Below are 23571 nucleotides of genomic sequence, written 5' to 3' on the forward strand. Positions count from 1 at the left end.
GCTGACAAGTGGATTTAATGTATCTGTTTCATAAATTGACCACTTCTGACAAAGTGGAAGAGGAAACTTAATTTGGCATGGCATGCATGCCAGCATCATTCCACTGCTCTAATCTGGTGCTGCCTGAAAGCTTATTTTGGTTGGTATTGTGTCCTGGAATGAAATGGAACTAGAACTGGCGGGATGTCAAAAACCCTCCAAAAATAGCTTAACCAAATAAAATCAGCGGACCTGTTGAAATATGAAATGCACATTTAGAAACACTCAGAGCTGGAATGTAGGTGACGCTAAGTACAGGAATGCAGGGTTATGTGAATATCTAAAAACAACATGAATATCACCAATAAGGACATTTATAAATAACAGTATTTTTATTTTTAAGTTACTCTGAATTTCTAAACCTCTTAAAATATTAGCTCAGGACTCCCAAATTCACTATGGTGGGTAGCTAACGATTGTTAATCTTATTTTTACTGCTGGGGAAACTGAGGCAGAGAGGTTCAGTGACTTACCCAAGGCCACAGAGGGAGTCACTGTCAGAGCCGGGATTAGAGCTCAGGAGTTTCTGGCTCCCAGTCCCAAGCTCAGACCACTAGACCATGGCCTCAGGACATTTCCAGCTGGTCTTCAGTCTAAAAAAAAGTAAATTCTCAAGTATGTTACAAATATGTAACATATATATATTTCTTTTTACTTTGAATGTAATGGTATGAATGAGAACACATTGCTCATAAGTCAATGATGAAAAGCAAAAAAATCTTGATATAAATTGCAGCCAATACAAACAGCTATTGTATTTTTCAGGGTAAGGAACAAATTGCCTTTCCAACTCAGCCAGCATGTCATTTATATTAATGGTGAGGAATGCTAAGTTGCTCTGTGTGTAAGTAAACTCTATTAAGAAAGTCACGTCCCTTGGTGAAGCTAGATCCTTAGTAAATTTTACTGGCTAAGCACTGAGCTCCATGTCAGAGTAATTACACCTTTTATCCACTGTGAGCTCTCTCTTAGCTTCTTCATACTCCTTAATTTCCCACTTCAGCTAATTTAGCAGTAAAATCGCAAAGGTTTTAAAAGGTTAGCTACCGAGGAACTGGCGCATGAATGTTCTGTTAAGCTCCATGCATTGAAATCACATCATGTAGAAGAAGGAATTAATTAAGTAACAATTAGGTAGTGATGGATCATTGACAACATATATACACTTTGCTGCTAAAATTAATCTCCCCTGTAAATCCAATACATCGTGTATCTTCTCATCTATACACTGGCAAGTTTTATACTTGAAATATAAAATGTACAGGCCCTTCAGCAACATGTATAAAAAAAAAGGCGTATCTTCTGGCATTATTGAAACTACACAGTATTTTTTAAAAAAAATCATATGGCTTAATTTTGTTCTGTTTCTCGGGGTTTTTTTTGTTTGTTTTGTTTTGTTTTGTTTTTAAAGAATTGAAAGAGTAATGAGAATAGCAAAAGGAGAAGAAATTTTTAGGGCACATGATTTTAAAGTGACTGTAAGGACATTTGTTATATGAAAGTGCTTAGTATGTTGAAAGTGCTAACAATTGTGTAGATTCTCTTGCTATCTACTTTTACAAGTTGCCATATTGTTTCCTTGTATTGACAGTCAGCTGCTTAATACATAGATTGGCAGTTAGCCCAGTCAGTCCTCAATTCTAAAAGCCTCTTAGCAGATGAAAAATCTTTGGTTCATTCACACCTTGTAGAAAGGATGACAGGGCAGAAGTGACATCCAGATCCATTTAGAGTGTACTTTGAGTCTGATTTTCCTTTGCCTTGCACCTTGTGTTGTCATTTATAGCTGTGCAAAGTGAGCACAAAACGGATACAAAACACTGCTACCCATGTGAGGAGAGAATTCTGATTTGATTGCATTATTTCCAGAGGTGATCACAAGAAGTACTAGGCAGTGAAAAAATCTGGCTCTGCATAGAAAATCTAAACAATTTTGACACAAAACATAAAGCAGCAGCAGCGCTTTCCAAACAATTTACAGAAATTGCACTTTTGCTTTGGAGCAATGGGTATTTTCATGTGCTGTTTGCTTGGTATTTTCATAGAAAAAATACTAAATGTTCAACTCATCTACAGAAAATGAATCCTATTTCTTCCTTTTTTTTTTTTTTTTGTTATAAATGTATTTAACTGTGAGTCCTAATGTATATTCTCATGTAAAAAGGTCCTACATAACATCTCCACTGGTTCTACCTTTCCACGTGCTACTTCTAAACCCAGTACTTAGAAAGTTACACTTCTACACGTCTTCCTGGAATCAGTGCCAAAGCTGGCACTATCACAATAGCTGGTCTCAGTCCATCAGAGTTCAATACTGTTCTGGCTTTAGTATGGGTGGCAAATTATTGTCTCAGCATTCACCAAACAGTGATATCTCTGCTATATGATCTACCACTGCTATGATAATGCAAGACCTACTGCCAAGTATCTCCAAAATACAAACTAACATTAGCAGGAAAGGCCTGCAAATATTAGATTAACAAATGTGCGTTAACAAAATTGATAGTTAACAAATTAAGGACCTAATCTGGCTGTCTCTGGAGACGTGGTCAAGAATTCTTTCTACTTAATAACAGACATTTAGTGTATAATAATTAATTCAATATGTTTGGACATTTATTTCCCCATACTATTTGGTGGCCATTTTTCTGACCCTTCTCAGCCAGAAATCCTACCCATTGTGCTTAGATGCCATGATGGGCCTGGCAGCTCAGGTGTGTTATTAGGAGCAGAAATAGGAATTACTTGACTGCATCAGCAGTTGTTGACCTAAGAGTACTGCTACAGTAAATAACGTCTCTTGGCATTTCTGTTAGAAAACCTCTTTTAATCACAGTCATGCACTTCACAGAGTCAGCCTAAGACATAGTTCCTAAACCCATTACCATTGCCCAAATCTTACCCTTCAAGCAAGAGGCTAAAGAACAAATGTACTTTTTTTTTTTCTTCTTCAAATTTTGGTAATACTGTGTTATAGATTGGGGGGTTCTAGGCTTTTTTTTTTTTTTTTTTCTTTTCCTTTTTTCCCCCGCCTTCCCCTTCTGGATTCAGTGCTTCTTTAAGTATTCTGAGTTGCTAGTCTGGCTTGACTGAAAAGTATTGTGTGTTTGTTGTGTGTCTGCATGTATGACACCAACCATTGAAGACTGCTTGATGTTAGATGAGGGCTTATGCTCAGAGCTGTTCTACAGTTGGCTCTCTGGCAGAATCTCTCCTCACCAATGACAATGACGTCTCTGTGTGTGGGAGAATCTGTTTTATAACATTACACTTGCCATGGCCTTAATTTTACTGATGGGGAACAATTATGATTTCATTTACATTAATCAAAATCATGAGTCATTCCATTCATGTCAGTAGCATTAAAGAGCTATACAGACAAGTAAGAGTTCAAAATCAGGCTTGTGGTGTTTAATCTGAAAGGATATCTGAAAAACTTCATTAAAGATAGACACTGAAGGATAGATCCTCTGCTTACTTTGCATTACTCAGTCATGCCATTAGCATAAAACATCAAATAAAGAAGTATAATGACAGCTGGCAACGTGTCACAGTACAGGGGTTTTGCATTTACCTCAGGTACAGAAAGTACCCCTGTAATAACAAGATTTAAGTTAGTATTTCAAGTATGACAAAGTTACTGTATTAGTTCTCCTTGAACTTGGAAGCTGGCATCAATGTTTCAAAAACTTATTTCCTTCCTTTGTTTTTTTATGTCACTCATACATAACTTTAATGCAAAAGATCTAAAGGCAAACAATATTTAAGTAAGACCTCAGAGACTGAGTTAAGTTTTATAGCCCTGTCCATAATGAATATTACATCTGGTAGATACAGGAGCATCAAAACAGTGATCACAATTCATAAAGTTTGTTTTCCAAGTATCTTATAAAGCCCTATCAAATCTTCCTTCTTTCTGAAAAAGTGAAAAACATGTTAATTTTCTAAAATATAGTCATTCTAAAACAATAAAAGGTTTTGTACTGGTGTCTGTCTCCTGCTCAGACAGAGAAATTGTGTAGAAGATGATGGGCCTTAATTTAGTTCTCACTGATAAGTACTTTTAAGACTAAATATTCTTGAAATTGCACTTACTTAAATTACACTCAAGCTCCATGTAAATCTAAAAAAAAGATTATGGGGGGGAAATCATTGCAAGAGGTCTAGCAAGCTAACAGAATATCGCTCTATTATATCTCTTCAGATTTTTTCCATTTTTGAAGTCAGAGAATTATTGGCATTTGAGAACATTTTCTAGAAATCTGTTTGATATATTGCAGGCCCTAGAAACTATTACTGTCATATATACTCTCGGCTTCACTACAAGCACATGTCCCAGGACACCAAATCAGACAGTTGAGGGTTTTATCAACAAATGAGGACCAAACAGAAGCTGAGAGAAGGGATCTTTTAGTATGTTTTATATAGGTCTCACTGATTGTCTCACTGAAAACTAGAGATCTATCTCTGCATCTTGCTTTTCCAGTACAGTGGGAATAGCAAAAATATTTTCTCCCCAATTCCCAATGAAAGCTTCCTTTTCACCCTGTTAGACCACGTGTTCAGTTTTATACCCTACACTTCCTCAGCATAAGAAAATTCTTGTGCAGTGAAGCAACAAGATACTGTCTTCAGGCTGAATACAAATGTTAGTTAAACCACTGGTGCCTTTTAAGAAAACCTTGATATAATTTCCACTCTTAGTAACTGTGGGAATTACACATTTTTCTTGTCTTTGTGATAACATTGCTGTGTATTTCAATAAGAACATTTGGGCACATAGATTTATTATAAGGCAACAGACTTTACATATCTGTGCCAAAAAACAATTAGAAATCTCACTCTTTGTTTTTCAACAAACTAAAGTGAATGAGAAACTGAAGAAATATAGAACAGAGAAGTGACCTACCGTGGTTGTCTTTATCCGTCCTCCTGGTTGTGTACAGGTCCAGCCTGATTTATTGATTAGCAAATCACAGCCTTCTCCTTCTAAACATGGAAGCATTTCACACCACTGTTTTGTTTTGATAATTCGTGCTATGGAACAGAAAAGAAAAAAACAAACAACCAAAACAATTGGCAGGAGAATTCACATTTCACTTATCTCTAAACACTTTCTCATTTCAGTTGTCTATTTTCATCATCTGATAATGCAGCCATAGGTTATGATGTAGACAGCCCTAGGCAATTTACAAAATTATTTACAACACCTGCTGTGCCAACAAATTTTATAATAAAAATAGAACTTAAAAAACAACAATAAAAAAAAGACAGCTCTGCTGTAAACTGAAAGAACATAAAAGTTAGTTAATTTTCTAATTCCATGCTCCTTACAGTAAAGGAAATATTGTTGGGGGGGGAGGGGGCTAACAACTGAAGACTATCCTAACTGATGATTATGGTAGCCTAAAAGTGAGCTATGACTGGGATCCATTGTGTTACACTCTCTGTAAACCTGAGCAGACACTCCCTATACTGAAGTGCTTACAGTGTAAACAGACAAGACGCAGAGCGGAGAGAAAAAAGCTATAATAAATGGGTAGAGGGGTCAACATAATGACAGCAATTGGGAAACTGTGGTACTTGCAATGGTAGGGGCATAGTTAGGGGCAGGAACTCAGAACATAAGAAGGATGGGTGCTGAATGAAGTAAAGGTGTAGAAATTATGGAGAAGGAGACGATAAGCAGAGGGAAAAGACTAGAACAAACACCTTATTACCCTATTACTACAAGGGAAAGGAAGTCTAGTGAGGCAGGGCCCTAACTGACTGAAAGGCGGTGTGTTGTGCGCTTTGTGGCTCCCCTTAATGCTTGCATCTCTGGTAAGCTGGTTCTGTAAAATTTCCTCAAGTTCACACACAGCAAGTAGTCTTGGAGCAACAGAGCTCTGAATGCATTAAAGTAGATGCAGAGGAGATGTAGGGAGAATTTTTTCTTCAAGGCAGGGACAAAAAGGGCTTTAATTCCTGTACACTTCTTTCTGGATTATAACACTACTTCTTTGGAGTTCACCTCTGTAGTATCTGGGTTCCTTTTCATAGAATATTAAGCAATATGACTAATATCTAATATTTCATTATTCTTTCACTCTCCCCCTGCAGGTGAAATTGTAGGGTGGAGTATTTGTTTGGGATACTTTTTTATAAAACACATATGCAGAGACGCACTAACTTGCATGGTGCCATATACTCATGCTAAACAAGGTAAGGGCCCCCAAACAATCTGTCTTTTGCTCAGACTGTAAGGCTCGCAGTCCACAGAAAATGGTCCTCAGTTCCTTCAGAGGTCATCTCAGCAATCCAGCGCTAGGCTATAGAAAAGTTTCACCAGCTCAATTTATACATAAGCATCTTGGGATTCAAGGGCGGAACAAGTTCCACATAGAAGGACACAGATCACATCCTCCTCTATGTTGATGTGTGATGTGCAATATACCTTCTACAGTCATGAGCCCAACAAAAAGAGAACTACAGGAGAAATACTTAGCAAGATATGCATGCAAGAGGCTTATGATGCTCCAAATTAATTTTGGGTCCAAGGAGCTTAAAAGTGGTCATTTATACCCAGTGGCAGTTTTAGCTCTTTATGCTTACCTGAACGTGTGATTCAGCCTCCCTACGCCCCTGACCTCTGCTGTCTGGAACTACTTAAGAATATGATTCCCAGTGCCACTGGATCATGGCAAAAAATAGAAATGTAATTTAAAGTCTTTTAATAAAATCCTTTCCAATATTTTGACATGAAACAAGTTGTGTCCTCAGTCCCGGTACAATTGTTGGTAAGCTCTAGCAATATAATGAACACTGATTTCTTTCAGTGGAAACTCAATCTGAAATTCATATTAAGATTTTCATTATAAAAAACATTTTAGCTCCCAACCGTCTACATAGGAATTTGCACTGTTCATTAGGCAAAATATATATGTCGCTGGAGGAATGATTCCTAAACAATTTTCATAACTACAATTTTTTGAAGCAAATCCACTAAGTTTTTATACGACATAATATACAGAAATCTGGATTGTGCTTGGGATCTGTAGGTACTGCACTACTGAGAACTGAATCATATCAGTTTTCAAGGCAAACATCTCCTATGTAACAGATAATGGCCTCATCCTGTCTGAGAGAAGGCATGCATCCAGTTGCAGATTTTACAGAAAAAGCTCAGTAAAATGTTAACACCAAGCCTCACCCATTTGCATGCATATATTTTGCAATTCACATATGGAAATGGCTATTTCTATCAATGTTTCAATATGAAGGATCACTGAAAGACTGAATAGTCAGTTAAACTCAAAAATATGTACTAGATTGCCTCTACTCTCTCAGGTTGGAGATTTTCCTGGAAACATAATTGGAACTATTCTTTAAAAAAAAAAATTTATCTCCTCTGTGAATTACTCTTAGTGTTTGCTTGGTTGCTATCTCAGAATGCACCTATCGGTAATATCACAAATATATGGAGTCCTTTCTCTGGGTATTGGCTATAACCACACAAATTTAGAACACACAAAGAGTATTTTACAGAACATAAAGTCTAAAACATTTCTGTGTTAAGTGTATAGACTAGCTCATGCATTTAGCCCTTGAGAATCAGAATCAATTTCTTTTGTGGGGAAAAGCTACTCAGCTCATATGGTTTAAAACAAATCAGTATCACAACAGTTTATTAATTTATTAATGACACACAATCAGCAGCAGTGCAGGACCAATACCAGTCATACACAAAAGTAGACCATAGTACTAGACGCGAAATGTTCATAAATACTTGGGAATTCCTAAACACCCCCTCAGAACTAATCCCAAACACAGGCACAGACACCTCACTCTCCCCATCCCCTGCCGGCCATGCAGGTGCCCCCCGCACCCCCTGGGCAGAGGCAGGGGCTCTGGCCCCAGGGCCGCCCTGTTTGCCGAATGCAGGCCAGGTGGGCACCCTCGTGCTTACATATAAATTAAAGCCTGTACAGACACACTGTCCTGTTAAACACATGCAGCCACAGTCGCAAAAGGGAGGCCATATTCGTGTCTGTGGGGTCACATCTATTTTTGCATTTTCCCTTTTCAGTTTCCTATTATAGCAGAGTATCACAGTGAAGGTAAATACATTATACAGGGAGCAAAATATACAACGATTTTATCAGCATAATAAGCATAATATCAAGAATTTCTATCAGTAATTGAACCTGAGTTACACTAGTCAAAGCAAAGGAATACAGTGTATTTCCTGAGGCAGTATAGTTGCCTTTTTACTGCTGTATTCACCAGGGGTGAAACTTAGCCCTCCGCAGACAAGACAGCAAAAAGCCTATCAGATTCTTCAAATCCACTCCAAGCTCCATTATAAAGAATTAAGTGGCACTTAAATGATACATAGGCTTTGTGCAGACCTTCTGCAAAGAACCGAATTTCATCTTAAGAATCTGAGCTGACACGACTTTGCATCTCCTCAGAAGGGCTGTGCCCCTTCACTTAGACTGAAGCTAATAGGAACTGACGGTGCTCAGCCCATGGTAGAATTGCTTTCCCAGGTAATACCATTTGAACTGGAGAACAAATGGCGTCTATCCAAGAGGTTTTTCGTACAAACAGTTATGAGGTGTCTCAGGCAGGCAGAGGTTATATCAACACGATGCCAAGCTACCCACCAAAGTGTTCTCAACCGTTTGGTAAGATAGAACAATTCGCAATGGATTTCCAGTTATTAGTACAAAATACATAAAAGTTTCTATTCATGATCAGCATTCTCCAATCTAAAACAGACCACCACAGATTATTTCCTGCTAAATACTGCAACTAGATATGTTTTGTCACTCAGCTTCTCACCTGGTTTAACATTATATATACATTTCTATAGAAAATCAGCTTTATTTTCTATACCTTCTTTTCACACATTCACTCTACATTCAGGCAGTTATCAGTTGCTGCATCTCCAGTCAATCTCATAGCTGAAAATCATGAGCTTTTTGTGATAGCGAAAAAGTAAGATAAATCTTGTTCAGCAGCAGTAAATGCAAAAAATTACAGTCATATAAAATATGTTAGATTAAAACACTCAGATTATTACAGTTTTTCTCCTTTTTTTTTATGTTGGAGAATGAATTTTGCAATAAAATTAAAAATATATTTTTTTTTCATCAGATAAGAATATTGATTAAAACAGCATTTGGATACTGAGACTTTCAAAATACATGCTCCTATGCATAAAAGGTAGTATGTGAAATGAATATTTACAAATCATAATGAAAACCATGGTACAAGTACCTAAATAAAGTGAAAAAAAAAAAAAAAAAAGATGGCTTAGTTGATGTTTCTCAGTCAATTTCAGATGCCTGAAGTAATGAATGGAAGATTCTTTGTAGTTAGGAGTAGGGAAAATTTCTCCTAAGCCCAAGCAAAATATACCATTTTGAAAAATGCTTCTTAAATGAGAGCTTAGCTCACCTATACTTGTTATAGAATGATGGTCTCCTTAATGTTATTTTTTCAATGGTAACTTGTAGCACTTACTGCAAGATATACAGTATGCATTAGAGAAAATATTTCCTTTTTGATTTTCTTACATTATTTTACTGTTGTGAACTTAGAAGAAAGCTGATCGGCATAGCTGATTCCCAAAGTTCAGAAATGCCTTTGGATTCATCAGTTTAGATGTAGCCAGACACACAAATTTATCCTAGGCTTCCTCTCTTGCTGTATTAACTCTGAAAAGGACCCACATGTTTTATTATTAATCGCGTCCAACCGATCCCAACTGTTTCCATCATCCCATTCCCCTCAAAACCTCTCTGTTCTCTTTACCTCATATTTTTCCTTTTTCCTTCTTCCAATTTTTTCAGCTGTAGCCTTTTGGTCCAACCATTTCTCTCCCTGATTCAGTACATATACACCATCTACCTGTCAAAGATCCCAAAACACTTTGCAGAACTTACTATGTTTAGCTAGTTTTACGTATGACTGTTAAATGCTGTTCATTGTCCCCATTTTGTACAGAGGTTAATCAACTTGACCAAGGTCACAGAAGAAACTTGTTGCAGAGCTGGAAACAAACCCTCTGAATTCTTAGCGGTTGCTAGCCTGGAGACCTTTCTCTGTCCCATTCTCCTTCAGAAAGAAAGTGTGCTTTAATATATATATATATAAGAAATTAAACAACAACAGAAAATAATATGCAAACTAATAGGCTTTTAAAAACATATATCAGTTAAATTGCAGCAGCAGGAAAGAGGCCAGCAAAAACACAGACTAAATCACAGCACTGTAATAAGACACTGCAATCATGAACTGTCTTTAGAGCAGCAATTTGACTGTAATAGTGTATAAGCCCCAAACGTTAATCTATTTTACTATACAACAAGGAAACATCACAAACCTTAGATACCTTTTACAGCAGCCATTCTGCTCCACTTAAAAAATTGGAAGCAGTGTTAATTCACAAAGAGTTAGCTAGTCTCAATTATTTATAGGGCATCTAGACCAAAGACTATTTAGTTCTAAGAACAGCTATATAGCAATGTCTAGACACCCATTTTATCATTTAGCTCTTGCTGTCAAGATTGGGAGGGATACTTGAGCTGAAGTTGAGAAATGCATGGAAAAAAGTGATCTCCTGCAGGCTACAGAGAGGCTACAAATTGAGAACAGGTAACTAGATGAAGAGGAAAAGACTGAAAGACAGGGCAGAGGCTTTTCCTGCAGTTCACCCCAATCATAGTTCCAGTAAGGGAGAAATCTTATTGTAACGCCAGGGTTGAGAAGAGACCTTCAGTATTGACCTGTTCCCAGAAAAAGGATGAAAATCTTGGTTTACCTCAAGCAGTGCAGATTGCACCATGCACAACGTGTATTTGGGAGGAGCAGAATAATATACAGGAGATGATCTCCAATTTATGCAGTCATAAGTGGTTGCTGGATTAAGCATAGGAACTTACATAATAAATCACAGAGGCATAAGTTTAACTTTAAAACTACTGCATTTAGCAAGGCATCCAGGCATCTGTTTAATTATTAGAAGGTACCTAATGTTTTGCTGAATCTTCATAAGAGTCTGTAAAATAAATGTATACTGACAGCTTAGGAGAGAGAAAGTCCAAAGGTATTACACAAATCAGAAATTATTATTAATACATAATAAATCCCCAGAACACAAGACAAAGGATAAAAACACAAACAAACAAAAAAACCCCACCACAATAAAGCAAACAAAAGCTGAAGGTGAATCTAGATTCTAGGAGCACTCTCATGAAATTCAACAGCTCCTATCTTTCCTGTTTGTGTCTCCAAATAGCAGAATTTCCTCATTGTGATGCCCCAAACAATAAATAAATAAACAATGAAAAGAAACCTATGAAAGTAAATGCTCAGGATCACAAGATACCTGATCTTCTTGTAGTGTACAAACAAGCATGTATTTACCCGGCCTCTCTCTTTTCAGTTCTTTGAAAACCTTAATACTATGTGATTCAGTGATCTAGTGATAGGTATCTTAGATTTGTCTACATCCAGATGTTCAAATGTTTGCATGACAGAAGCGCTATCCTAAAATGGAAAGTGTCCTACAAATAAGCTTCACAGTCAACTTATATCTGTTTCCATTTTAATTTTCAAGGGCCAGTCTTCTTCTATTTATAATTGCTCTCATTTGAGATTGTAATATCTCTCTGCATTTGTTCTCAACTCCTTAGCCTTTCACTGGCAATTACTACAACTGCTTACATGGAAAAGTAATACAGCAAATATAACACATTTTTCTACTTCTTACAAAGCAATCTAACAGAAACAGAAAAAAATAATAATCCAGTATAATTTACCAAATCACAGTGTCACAAATCACAGCACCAGGACAGTCATAACAAATAATAAATACAGATAAAATCTACACATTGAATTTTATTTAGGTACATGTCCTCCCAGCCTCTTCTAAGTTGGTGGTTTCTAGCTATATAGTAAAATGCCAATGCTTTAGGCAAACTAGCCCACAACTTTGCCCAGGATTTCAGCCCTTGCCTGAATAACCACAGATGTACATATTCACTGATTTTCAATCTGTGAATGATCTAGTGCTTCATTGTCTGTGGGTAGTTAGTGTTTGCCGTCTAATAAGAGATGCTAATTGAACACCTACCCCTAGAGAAAGCCTTTGTCAGGACTCAGCGTCTTCTGTTTCTGTCCCCTGCTGTTCTGCTCTGCTGTATTCAATTAGTGTGCTGGAAGCAAAGTAAAAATTACTAAAAATCTGATCTCTGATGTGCCAGCAAAGAAGCCTTCAGAGATCAGGTTTTCATCACATTTCACTTTGCTGCCAGCACATTGAGAACTGCAAATTTAACTGGAGAGGGACAGCAATTTCAGACCCAAAGAAGATAATCTGAAGGCAACTGTAAAGGATAGAGTCAAGGGAGGGATATAACGGAAAGTAACAAAACAGATAATAGAAAAAAAGAAAATAAAGAATCAGGCAAGAAAGGATGGAAAGAAAAAGAGGACGAAGCTCAGCCATATGTAGTAGCTACTGAAGCAGATGGGAAAGGTCAAAAACTTCTGCAACTTGTTCAGTGGAGTGAGTAAGACAATGTGGGTAAGTGAAGGCTAAACATCAGAACTATTTGTTTGGATTTTTTTTTCTCTTAAGTACCCCAATTTCAGTCCTCCTGAAATGAGCAGAGTACTGCAGTAGAAATGTGTTTAAAAGAAGCACGTGAAAGAACTGAGCAGATATTCATGACCATCCCTATGTTATGCAGGGAAGGCTGCGCAGCTGTGGAAGAGGGAGAAGGACCCCAAGAACTCCTGGCTATGAAGCATGTGTACATACCAAGTTAACCACTGAGTAGACAGAAAAGCAGGAATTTAAAGGAGGAAGCCACAGTAGGAATAAAATATGCTCTAGGTTACACGTTAGAGAGTGATTAGTGCCATGGAAAGAAGCTGGGAATAAAAGATTATGAGGCTGGTAGTAAAAGAGAGTGCAGGAAGGGTGGCAGGAAGGTTATAAATCAACCTTAAAACAAGTGTCTGAAAACAGACTGAGCCTCAGAGTGTAGATACCATGGGCGCAAAGGATTTCTGGACACCTCACCCTATCTGCAGCTTCACATTCGACTGCACAATATCTGTTTCTGTACTCATGAAATACACACTAAAATGATGGCCAAGTATCAAGGTCCTTCTTGGGACTCTACCTTTGGAGTGCTCATCCACCCAGGATTACTACGTACGTTTAATGAACCCTGCACATGCTCAGTAGGGAGGGGAAAAAAAAAAAAAAAAAAAAAAAGACAAAGAAAAAAAGCACTCTTCATTTGACAACTGCTTTCGCATGGACAAAGCAGTGAGAATCAGAATGGGAGATTCCATGTGCACGAGAAGTGAAATCTGTTAGTTTTTATTCTTTTTAAAGCTATTTCCGGCAATTTTACTTAATGTTCTCCATGTGCTTTCAAAGGACAAGCATTCAGCCGAGTGGTTCTGCTCTGGCCCTCATTGCTTTTGGTACTTTCCAAGTCCAATCTCAGCATGTACACTGCTGCTGTGACATGGTGGTGACATTTTATTGTGCGCTGAAAGAGATAATAATTCAGCTGTTCTCAAGTACAATGGGCTTCCTTTGTCAACAACCACAGCAATGGGAAACTTTGCCCTCCTTTTGTCACGTATGTAAGAACAGAACACACAAGCGAATTGAGTTGAAATGAGCTCGATGACTAGCACAGAAGGAGAGGAACAGCTGCTGCTATGAGAATAATTAAAAGTATGAGAAAAGGAAACTCAGCAATGAGGCTGTACTTATCCCGTACCCCCTGCGATATCCTTCTACTGCACATGACTAGATGCTGTGTTACAGTAAACTGTACGCTCTTTGCGGTAAGGTTGTGACTTTTTGTTTTGATCAAATAGTAAAAATAGGCTACGGTTATGTTGGGGATTTTAACACACATCAATGTTACATGAATGAAAACTAAGGAAAATTTTAACAAAATGAGTGAAACAGCTGAAAAAGTGAAAGGAAGCACCTATATGGCATCATCTTTCACAGTGAGAATACAATTAATATAACCACGTGATTCTTTTGAAACTCATGTTCATAAATATCACTTCATCAGTGCCCCAGGAAACTTGCCATAGTGAAACTTGCCATTGTAATGTTGACCTTTAGATAGCTTGGAAACTGGCCTTTTCTCAAGACTTCTGCTTTCATCAGCCAGTGTTTGACCAACAGAGGAACAAATGTGTTTAAATACAACACAGATGTAGATGTTAGTCTATATAACATGCATTGAACTGGTACACTGTTCATGGGAAACCCCGTTACTCGTGGATGTGTTATAATTCGACTGCACAGTCAATCACACATCTTGTCAGACAGCAGTTTGACATCATGACTATGCAGAACATGATTTCTGACATATGAATCCATGTGAATTTTTTTTAATGTAACTTTTCATATATACATAAAATATTACTGCTCCTTACCCAAAATGCATATGATCTGAAACATTTTTCCTCCTTTTTGTACTCAATTTCAGCAATTACAGGTCTCAAAACTTACTAAAGCTCTCTGTATACACCTTAGGAGTTGTTAAAAATAAATAAATAAAAAAATTACAAATTACTGTCTTATATAAGGTTTCTATTTTTAATTTATTTTTATAATTTCTACATAGTATCAGGAAAAGGATATCTTAAAAAGAAAAATAATGCAATTCATCTCCAAAACTCATCTAATGCATGGATGTTTTTACCTTGTATATGTAATGCACAGAGGAATTGATTTTCAAAGATTCATCAGATTCTACTTCATAAAAATTCTTCAGATGTTTTATGTAGTAAATAAAGTACAGTTCAGAAGAAACTCTATAACAGAAATAGTCACTGATTAGAAGGAACAGTCTTTCTTCACCTAACAGGCAACATTTTATTTATTGGAATGCATCCAGCAAATCTATGAACAGCCACAGAAGGCATTTTAAAGGCCAACAGTCTCATGGTCTCCTTCACCATCAGAAAATATAATTTGAAATTTTAAAAATTATTTTTGTGAAATCAGACTAGAGGGATTGGTCACAGGGTGCAAAAGGGGGAAATGCTGCCTCTTTCCCAGGGCAGGCAATGCACGTGCTTATGTGCTATGGCCACTGTGTTTGCAAGCAAGAGTCCTGTCCCTTGTCAAAAGCAGCACAGTGGAGGCTGGCCAAAGAACACAGTAATACAAAAGAGCACAGATAATACACTCTGACTTCTTTTTTTAAACTATGAACTCTGAAAACAAGGTGCCATAAGCACTTGTGGTTCTGCAGCAACAGCTCACATATTGTTAAAAATCAGACCACCAGACACAAAGCAGTTGACCAGGACAGGTCATTGAGAGCTAAAACTACTTTTTTGTATTGCACTCCTTTACAAAAAACATGATGAGTCACAGATTTTAGGGACAGAAACAACCAGCTCCACTAATCTAATCTGATCTTCAGCTTTATAGGATCATAGAATTATTTAGGTTGTAAAGACCCTTAAGATCAATTTCAAACATTAACCTAGTGCTGCCAAGTCCACCACTAAACCATGTCCCTAAGCACCACGCCTACACATCTTTTAAATATCTTCAGGGATGCTGTTTCAACCACTTCTCTGGGCAGCCTGTCCTGCCTGACCTGCCTTTCATAGACCCATGCTGACTGAGTCTGCTGTACGGTGCATGATGGCACTCAAGAAGATCTGCTCCATAACCTTCCCTGGCACTGGAGGCAACCACCACATCATCCACAAGTCCTTCGCTGTTCACAAACAACATGTACATCAGGGCATCTTCCCTACTTGGCTCCTTCACCAGCTGTGTCAGAAAGTTCTCTTCCACACACTTCAGGAACCCCCTAGACTGTTTCCTCTTGCTGTATTGTATTGCCAGCAGACATCTGGTAAGTCGAAGTCCCCCATGAGAACAAGGGCTAGAGATTATGAGACTTCTCCCAGATGCTTATAGAATATTTTGTCTGTCTCTTCATCCTGATTGGGTGGTCTATAATGGACTCACATCATGGTATCTGCCTTGTTCCCCCTGATTCTTACCCATAAACAGTCAACCCTATCGTCACCATCATTAAGCTCTAGACAATGAAAACACTCCCTAACGTACAAGGCAACCCCACTGCCTCTCCTTCCTGGCCTATCCCTTCTGAAGAGTTTATAGCCATCCATTGCAGCACTCCAGTTGTGTGGATCATCCTACCATGTTTCTGTGATGGCAACTATACCATGGTTTTCCTGCTGCGCAATGGCTTCCAGCTCCTCCTCTTTGTTGCCCATGCTGCATGCATTTGTGTAGATGCACTTCAGTTGGGCTATTGATCCCCTCACCTTTTTTGGGAAAAAGCACATTATGAAGGCTGTAAAATTTACTGCAACAATTTATGTAATAATCTCAGAAATTTATGGTTGAGATACAACATAGCTTTTAGGAAGACATCCAGTACTAATTATCAGAGAATACTCACATTTCTACAAACTCTTAAGGCAGTGTATACAATTCAATAGCAAAGGCAAAACTCCTCAGTTCTATAGATTTCAGTATTATTTCTTTGGGACTCCTATTTAACTCTCATAGGAGTATACTCATCTTTCCTTACTAAATGGTTGAGTAGTCTGCTGTCAGGTATAATAAGGCCATGTCTCTGACAAAACACTCAGTGTTCCTAAAGGTTAATCATCTAAATTTTAAATCTCCTGCTGATGTTTTTTTTCACTTTGAAAAGCATCTTAAGCAAAATAAAAAAAATTGCACATCAACACTGGACACAAACGAGTTTAAAACCCCCAAAACTTAGCTTGTTTGGGTATCCATAATTTTAGCTTTTAAAGATGCTGATGGAAGCAAGTTAGAATACTCCACCTGCAGGAATGTCATTGTCTTCTTTTAACAGTAACTGCAAAAGAGCTTTCTCAACCAACTCTTGTTTTACAGAAGCAATGGGGGAAGCCTTATTGGAAATATTTATATTGTGTAACAATACAAACAGTACAAGTTTGCAGTGCTGACTCAGGCAAAACATACAATGGGTTTCTTGAGGGTTCCTCTCAACAAAGCACTCCTTAACTGAGTCCGCAGATTGGAAATAGGCCCTTGCAGATTAAGAAACCATGACTGCTAGTTCTCTATGCCTCTCCTAAGCACAATACTGAACTACTTAAGTGTTCATATAGTCTCAACATTTTAAACATACCAAAATAAAATAATCTTCAAGAGGTCTTCCCAGGGAAACTTCAAAAATTTTCTGTATGTTCACATAGCAGATCTAAAAATGACCCTTTAAATTATCCCTGTATGCATAATTATAAAAGCATGTAAGTATGCACGGATCTGTGCATCTACTGTATTAGGAATAAAAGTTGCTGTCACCACTTCTCCACAATGTTTTATCTCTGGTCAGCAGAATATCCTGTTTAACCACTGTAGTCATATGGGATTAACAAATAATTTTAATTAAATTGTAGAATAAAGAGAACTTTCTACTGTTGGACTGAAAAAACACTTTCATAATTTCACCTGTGTTTAAAAGTTTAGAGCCTTTTTACATGGCCTAGCTGCTGGAAAATTAAATAGTGAATTTAGAACACACTAGCCACTCTTCACTAACTTCGCTTTTTACAGCTTGAGGTGCACTTTTGTTAGCATATTGCTCATCAATATACATTACCTGCTGCTTTTATAGACAGCTTTCCATGCCTGAGCAAGTTTGTTTAAAGATAGATCAGGTATCCCTATCTGTAAAATTTGCAGCATGTAGATTAAATCCAAAGAGAGGGCAAGTAAATGCACTGGCTTTCTGGAAGTAGGAAGGAAAATGGTCACAGTGTTTTTCTAATTCCTCTTTGTTCAACTGGATTATATATATTTTTGTTAGTAAAGAGAAGATTATTCAGATACCTTATGCCAATATCAGTATGTTTTGTGTCCTAGAGTAATCCACGAATTCCTAAATTTTGGCTAGCCAAGAGGAAAGGTAGCTATTTTTAACTGTATCTTACAAAGATTTCTAAGTTCACCAACTGTAAAATATTCAAGATAAGAGAGAATCGTTCCATGAAAACAGACAGAATAGTCTGATAATATAGAGATTGGTGATTTCTACCAGATGGATTAGCAGGCACTTCAGCCTGCTGAAAATGTATGCCTCACCCTTGTTTCACTTGTGACAGAAGCATGTATAATAGACACACACACACACAAATTTGCCAGCAAATTCCTCAGCAGTTTTATAGTGTTATGAATGCTTTTTTTGTTGTTGTTTTATTTTTTACGAATTTGCAGTGGACGCTAGAGCTTCAGTACTGTGTTTATTATATGTATGGTCTTGATTACTTGAATCTGTGCAACCCATTCAAAAACAGACTGCAAAATGCCAAAGACTTTCTTTCACTTCCAGTCCTGCTTAAATTTTCTTTGTGGCACTGCTCATCTGAATCATTGCCTGTTTCTTGCTTACAAAACATTCATATTCAAAGCACCATTAGCACAATAGCAATTAACAAAGAGCCTTTTATGCCAACGTGGTACAACTTCATCTAGCACACCCTTTACAGGAAAAAGGTCTTTTCTCTTCTTTCCAGTATCAGTGAAGCACTCATGCCATGTGAAAAGAATGCTCCCTTTCAGTGCAGAGGGGACACGACTGTGCCTTATGTGAATCTACTGTATGTACAACTGAGGGGAGGACTAGGTGACCTAAAAGATCTTTCTCATCTCTAACCTCTATGAAAGTTCATGGTATCGGGAATTGCATATTAACAACCAGATGCAGGATTTTGTGTGGAAAAGGCAGACTGCCTCCACAGGATGTTTTTCTTATTTTTTCCCTGCTGTAAAGATAGGAAAAACACTTTTAGGTTTGTCACAAGTGTAATTGACAAAACACAGAAAGGACAGTGATTACCCTTGAGTCATTTACAGCAGTCATTCCTAAAAATATTGCTAACATGGAGCAGTAAGTGAGAAGGAGGGAGAACTTGCAGCTACATTACACTAGAAATTGGTGGATTTGGTTGCTGGTACTACATCAAGTTGCCCCATTAGCACTAAGACGAACACTGAGGTTCCCCGTGAGGTAAGACTCTTCCTTTATAGTTGCTGTAGATGCCACAATCATATTAATTAGAGAAGAACAAGCGAAAATGGAAATGATTTATACTTTCTCCTAATAATTTATAGGCAATTCCACAAGGCAAAAAAGTGAGTAGCACAGAGTCAGTCAGAAAAACACAGAACACAAACCCGTTTGTAATAACGGCATATAAGCAATATCAAGACTTTTTACAGTAATATAAAGATTTAGGATAGATATGAGAATCTAACTGCCCCCAAAACATCTTCAATATCAGATAGACGCAATATTTCCAAATACATGAACTACACAGCCCTGTGACACGCTAATAAACTTGATCATTGAGTAACAGCTGTAACATTGTCTGGAATGTTTTACCCTGAGTTCCCACTAGCACAACACACACTGGTAAAACAAGAAGCAAAAAAGAAACGACCCCTCAAAGGCTCTTGTGTGCCTTTATTTCACACTGAATAAGCAGACATAGTACAGCCTGCTGCTAAGCTTTTCCTTACCAGTTGGTCAAAACATGGATAGACTCTTGGTTACAGCTCCTAATGAGTTGATCAACTGACCCAGAATAACAAAGGCTAAGGGTAAGCAACACAGAAATTACTATACTGGATCAGACCTGAATCAGTCTAGTCTAAGATCCTGTCCCTGTGAGTAGCCAGAGGGATGTGTAAGAGCCCTGCACCAGACAGCCATCTCTACTTCTGTATGTTCTAGCAAGAACAGTTCCAAGAAGAAATAATTTAAAATGCTCGGATTTGTTTCTCCACATTTTCTCTGTTACTGCTTTGCAAGCTGTTGATTGAGGAGCAAAGGGTGGAAATTGTACATCTCTGAGGAACAATTAACTTCTTTGTTGATCCCCTGAGGTGTACTGTAAGCCATAATACCATAAATTATCCCAAGGAGAATTTGTCATAATAGATCTAAATTGATAGCATTATAAATGCTCGTGCATTTGTATTTAAAAGAGAATATTTTTTTTAAAAAGGATTTTACATTGCCAATTTGAGGAAAATTTTTTTTTTCCATAGTAATACAGAAAACATTGCATTTGCATCGCACATTAATCACAGAAAAATTACAGACACACAAAAACAAATATGATAAATCACATATCCTTTTGCCTGAGACATAATTCAGCATCAGGCCTGTATACATCATTAACTACTGTGTTTGCCATTAATACTTCACAAAAATGTGTGTTTTGCATCATGAAGCAGTTAAAAAAGAAAATTGTCTTTATTCCTGCTCTACCTTCCTTTATACATTGTAGGAAAATCATCCATACTGCATACTTTTCCTTGCCTGAAATAGATTTTTAAAAATTGCTGTGTGATAGAATCTGCAAGGTTTTCTATTCACAGACAGCACTTCTTGCCTGAACAGAGGTATGTCATACTAACATCACATTATTCTCCTCCCCCAACATGAAATCTTTCATGAATAAGCCTGACTTGCTAATACCCTATTCTGCCCTATTCAGCTTCTCACACAGCACACAATAGTGCTGGACCGAGTGCCTCTTGGTAGGGTATGAGCATCATGACTCACATTTATCACATACCCTCTCACTCCCCAGGACAAAAAAGTATATGCGGTGAATGTTTTGTTCAACACTTTGTTGTTGTTGCTTTTCTTAATGCACATATATATAACTTAGGGAAAGCAAGTCAACGAAACAAATCCTGTACTTAGAGTGAAAGGTGCTGAGTCTTGTCCTTAATTCTTTGGAAAATTTATTTCAGTCTAAGTTAGGGCATTGACTGCTTTCCTTAGCACAGCCACATGCTAAATGAGGCTGCTGAATGCACTCTCATTCCTGCCCACTCTTGTAAATAAATATGTGTTTAATTATATTAACTTCAAGACACTTGTCCAAACATCTATCCTCTCAACCATAGCAGTTCTCAAAATAACTCTCAAATTTTGAAGGAAATCACATTCATCTCCTGAAATTCCTAAATATACCCCAGGTTTCAGGCATCCGAAAGCTCTGTCTGCACAGACTATTCTATTTGGATTCATTGCTTCAGGAAAAAGAGCATGACTGCTCTCTTCAGGCTCTCTGGCACCCACTCTTAACGCTGGACAATTTTAAAGACAAATCCACAGGTATTCTAATAAAGCCAAGTGTTAACACTGGGAACATGAAAATAAAATATTAAAAAGAATTCTGGATCTTAACATCCAGCTCTGTACTGCGTATTTTACCCCACCTGGGGTGCTAGTGGTCTAGCACATGATTTAACAGAGAGGAGCTGCCTTAAGAAACTCTTTTTTTTCTGATTCTGTTAAAAAAACAAACTGTAAAATGAGGAATTGTGTCCCCTTGGCAGACTCTCTGGGAAAACACTTATATCCTTTAGCGTGTTCTTTTACTTTTAATCCTATAATTTCATAGATTGTTGATGCATTTCATGCATAGATCATGACAAATATCCATGCATGCCATTACATGTGTAATATATTTATCCTAGAAAATGTGTAGCCTTTTCTCAATAGCTTCATCAGGACTGTACACATTAGATGAATGACATGATAGCTCTTCTGGCGTTTAGAATATCTCCTAAAGCTGCACCGCTTCCTTCCTCTTTTGTGAATGTTGAGAGCTCGTGCTTTCACAGCTGTTTGTGAAGCCGGGGCCTGGAACTCCTCTAGATACTCTGACTAAACTGGCTACATCAGTCACTTTCTTTAAGATATGGTGTAAAATGTAAATCAGATTTAACATTTTCTGGTAAGGTGATGTAGGCACTGTAAGACAAGTTTGCCTGTTTGTCTTGCAGTGAAGTGTGCTGCCAAAGATATATATCAGTGGAGGACTTTTTCAAGAGCTCCAGGATTCATGCTTCAGTCAAAGATAGCAAAACTAGCTATGGCCTTAACTCGGTCAACTAAATAAGTAATTTGTCGTTATAAAACTGACTAATTAAAACAGTGTGCCAAAAGTAACCTTTAAGAAGAATTTTGAAAGATGATTTTTAAGATAATGTAGAGAGAAATGTCTGAATATAACAGTGGATAAAAATAAGCCCTGGTTAGGAAAAACCTCTTCACATTTTTACTGAGTCTGATTTAACATCAAAGGCTTAGCAGAAAAGCAATTCTCAATGACTATCCCACAGCAAGAATCACTGAAGTATACTTCCAAACTTCTCACAACAGTTTTTAAGATCTCTGCTTTTATATCCTTTGTGATTTCTTGTAGCAAGCTACTAGAGTGAGATGCGATTTAATGGTTATTATTACCAATATAAAGAGTATTTGTGCCTTTTTTTCAGCTGATATAAACCAGAATAATTCCACTGAATGAAAGAAATCCATTTACATCACTGCTAAATCCAGAACTCCTTGTGTTTATTAAGTATTGAGATTTTCCATTCACTAAGATTTTATGTTTATACACACACATGAACCTATCTTACAAATAAAAAAAAATTATAGTTATTCTCAGAAACTAGAAAATTCGAAATCTGTGTTACTTGAGAGAAAATGCAAGCTTGCAATTCATGTCTTAACTGCAACAGTTGATCCTAATACAGCAAATAAAAACAGAAATGAATTGTGTACAAAACTACAAATAATCACAATTACTAAAATATGTGTACTTAACCAGGTTAAGAAAGAAAAAAAAAATATATGGAAATATAAAAACAATACAAGCTGAGTGAAAAAAACGGGAAACTGAAAAACACAGGAGCTGTTATTTTATGGATGACAGACTGTAAGACCAGCAAGATCCATTGTAATTTTATATTCTGACCTCCTGTACAATGTCACCCACAGGAATTCCCTGCATTCATCACTCTACCTACCACAGCTAGCAGTAGCTGTAGTAGAACTAGAGAACTGTTCTGGAGCCTGAGTTTAAAATTTTCAAACTGCAACTTTGGTGACTTGTCCCAAAGGATAATGGCAATTGCTGTTACGAAAATTGTGTGCTTGTTTTGCATTTTTTAAAGTCAAAGTCACAACATTTGTTTCTATGACTCTGTATTGCAGACTTAGGGCTGGAAGAGACCTCAGGAGATTTCTAGTTCTCTTTACTCTTAATCTACATCTTGATTAGTACAAACTGAGTCTTTGTGCCTCATACAGCAAAGCATGTTTCTTTCATCATCACCAAGACTGCTTTCTGAACTCTCTCCAATTCTTTCAATATCTTTCTTGAATTGTGAACACCAGAACTGGACATACTAGTCTATTAAAATCGCCCCCATGTCCCAAACGTGTAACAATAGGTTTTCCCATATTCACCCAAGGCCACATTAACTTTTTCAGGCTGTTGTCTGTAAGATGTTCACCTTTATGAACATTGTCCATCTTCCAGATCTTTCATTTTAGCTTATGTACTGGATTTGTCTGGGCTAGGAGATAATTTTTTTTCATAGTAGCTGGCATGGTGCTGTGCTTTAGATTTGTA

At 37.3% G+C, this 23571-nt stretch overlaps 1 protein-coding gene across 1 annotated transcript in view; it reads right to left on the bottom strand.

Moving 5' to 3' along the window:
- Positions 1-605: 605 nt before the first annotated feature.
- TAFA5 (TAFA chemokine like family member 5) overlaps positions 606-23571 on the bottom strand; it is a 357620-nt gene continuing 334654 nt past the window's right edge. The window contains exons 4-5 of the mRNA XM_074168592.1: positions 4949-5076; positions 606-632 (exon numbers count right to left, since the gene is read on the bottom strand). Of these exons, the coding sequence (XP_074024693.1) occupies positions 606-632; positions 4949-5076 (155 nt within the window). The remainder of the gene's footprint in view (positions 633-4948; positions 5077-23571) is intronic.

This window comes from Numenius arquata, chromosome 2, assembly GCF_964106895.1.
Source record: "Numenius arquata chromosome 2, bNumArq3.hap1.1, whole genome shotgun sequence".
Classification (NCBI taxonomy): domain Eukaryota; kingdom Metazoa; phylum Chordata; class Aves; order Charadriiformes; family Scolopacidae; genus Numenius; species Numenius arquata.